General features: G+C 41.6%; 1 protein-coding gene across 1 annotated transcript; it reads left to right on the top strand.

The window, feature by feature from the left end:
* Nucleotides 1–1182, top strand: LOC132545087 (uncharacterized). Its single transcript, XM_060208755.1, has 2 exons — nucleotides 1–244; nucleotides 290–1182. Exons 1-2 carry the CDS (start codon nucleotides 1–3, stop codon nucleotides 1180–1182), a joined length of 1137 nt encoding a protein of 378 aa, XP_060064738.1.
* The last annotated feature ends 1035 nt before the right edge of the window (nucleotides 1183–2217 follow it).

The following is a 2217-nucleotide window of genomic DNA, read 5'->3' as shown; positions in this document are numbered from 1 at the left end:
ATGGCTTCTAAAGCTACGCCAGGTGACCTAGATAATGAACCCAGCACCAGTGACCTACACAATATATCTCAGGCAGAGATGGAAATGATCAAGGTCCTGAGTGCCACGGGTAAATTCAATATAACACCCAAAAAGGAAAAACTTCCAGGTTTTGGGGAGGGTTTCATTAAGACGAGTACTCCTCATGTTGGTAGGTTTCAGGATGAATATGAGGCCGACCGTGGACAGCTTAGCTATCAGGCTAGTCGCAGGTCTCATCATGATAGTTTGTTGGTTAAGGCCCCAGAAGTACCCAAGATACCTCCAGTTTCTGGAGAAGAGCCTCCTATTAAAGGAGACGTGACCTATAGGGAATGGCGTTTTGAGGTGCAGTGCCTCACAGATGACCCAGACATTTCAGATAGTGTTTTGGCTCAGGCCATTCGTAGGTCGTTGCGTGGTACAGCGCGACGAATGCTTATGTCATTAGGGAATAGTCCAGATTTGACATTAGTCCTCTCCAAATTGGATAATTTATTTGGAGACATCAGTACAAATGGCATGATTATGCAAGAATTTTTTAATTCTTGTCAAAAACCAGATGAGTCCGTCACAGATTTTGGCTGTCGTCTGGAGTCAATGCTACATGTAGCTGTTGAGCATGGCTATTTGGATAGGTATTCAAAGAGCGAGTTGCTACGACATAAGTTTTGGACTTCGTTGTCTTCGGATAGATTAAAGAGTCAGACTAGGCATAAGTATGACACTATTAAAGATTTTGACCTGTTGCTTAGGGAAATTAGAAGAGTGGAGAAAGAGTTGAGCTTACAAGATACAGCTAGTGGCTCTAATAACATCAAACCTTCTACAACTTCTTCTTCGAAGGTAAAGGCCCGACAGCAGTCGGTTACCACTGAGTCGGTGTCTGATGGTCAATCACTAGAACAGAGGTTTCAGTCCTTGGAAAAAGATATGAAGGCACAAATGCAGCTGGTTTTGAACAAGCTTGATAGTTTAGGGAAAAGTTCAAGTGACGATGATAAGAAAGGGAATAGTTTCAAAAAGAAGGGTTACTACGGTAACAACTCTAAGGGTCAAGGTCAAGGTCAACAACAAGGTCAAGGTCAAAAACAGGGCCAAGGTCAAAAGAAAGGTCAAGGTGAAAATAAGAGCCAAGGTCAGGGTAAAAACCCAAAAGAGTAGGGGTCTCTACGGGTGGCCGCGTAGTGACCTCAGATGCTAGTGTTAAAGGCCAAGTCAATTTAATTGAAAGACTAGTAGGTGTCTCAAATGAGAGCACTATTTATCTGGACAAAAAGGAGTTCAGGGCACTAATAGATAGTGGATCTATGGTAACTACTATATCACAGAAAGGGTTTGAGTCCTTAAAACCTCAACCAGAGCTTCACAGTTTGGAGTCATTGGGACTTGAAGTCTCTGTGGCTGATGGTTCAAGATTAAAGTATCTTGGTTATATTGAGTGTACTTTTACTCTACCTTTTTGTGACAATTTCAATATGCCCGTTCCAGTGCTTGTGGTTCCAAATACTGAGCACAATGGAAATTGTCCTGTTATAGTAGGAACAAATGTAATAAGGCAGTGTAAGAACCTGGTTGATGAAGGATTATGTGAAAGTATTCCTTCAGCATGGCAACTGGCCATGGACAGTATCCACTGTGATCAATTTGTGGTCAAGTCCATAAACAGGAAACCTATTAGGGTACAACCCTTTGAGTCAGTGGTTGTTGATGGTTTAGTTAGGGGTTTTGATCCCGCAATTAACCAGGTTGTTACTGAGAACTTATCTCTGGACAATCTTAATTATACTGTTTATCCTAGAGTGGTTAATATGAACCAAAGTTCAAGTGTCGCTAGACTTCATGTTAAGATCTGCAATATAACCGCCAAGGCTATATCGATCAGACCTAGATCTGATTTATGTAAAGTCCAGAGTGTACAAATAGTAGATAACCTAGCATCGGATGTAAAGAGTGTTGTCCCTCAATCACAACCAGAGGAGTTGGGTGTAGTTATTGATAGAGACAATTTGAGTACTGACCAGCTAACTGAAGTCAGTCAGACTCTCAGTAACTGGAGTCATGTGTTCTCAAAGAACCCAAGTGACTTAGGAAGTACCAGTATTACCAAACATAGAATTGAGTTGTTTGATGAAAAACCTTTTAAGCAACCATATCGTAGAGTTCCACCTGCTATGTTTGAGGAGGTACGCCAACATG

Source organism: Ylistrum balloti, unplaced genomic scaffold (assembly GCF_031769215.1).
Source record: "Ylistrum balloti isolate Yb309-2 unplaced genomic scaffold, AGI_CSIRO_Ybal_v1 Utg369824, whole genome shotgun sequence".
NCBI classification, from domain to species: domain Eukaryota; kingdom Metazoa; phylum Mollusca; class Bivalvia; order Pectinida; family Pectinidae; genus Ylistrum; species Ylistrum balloti.
Note: the sequence above shows the minus strand (reverse complement) of the source record. Positions and strands in the feature narration are given on the sequence as shown.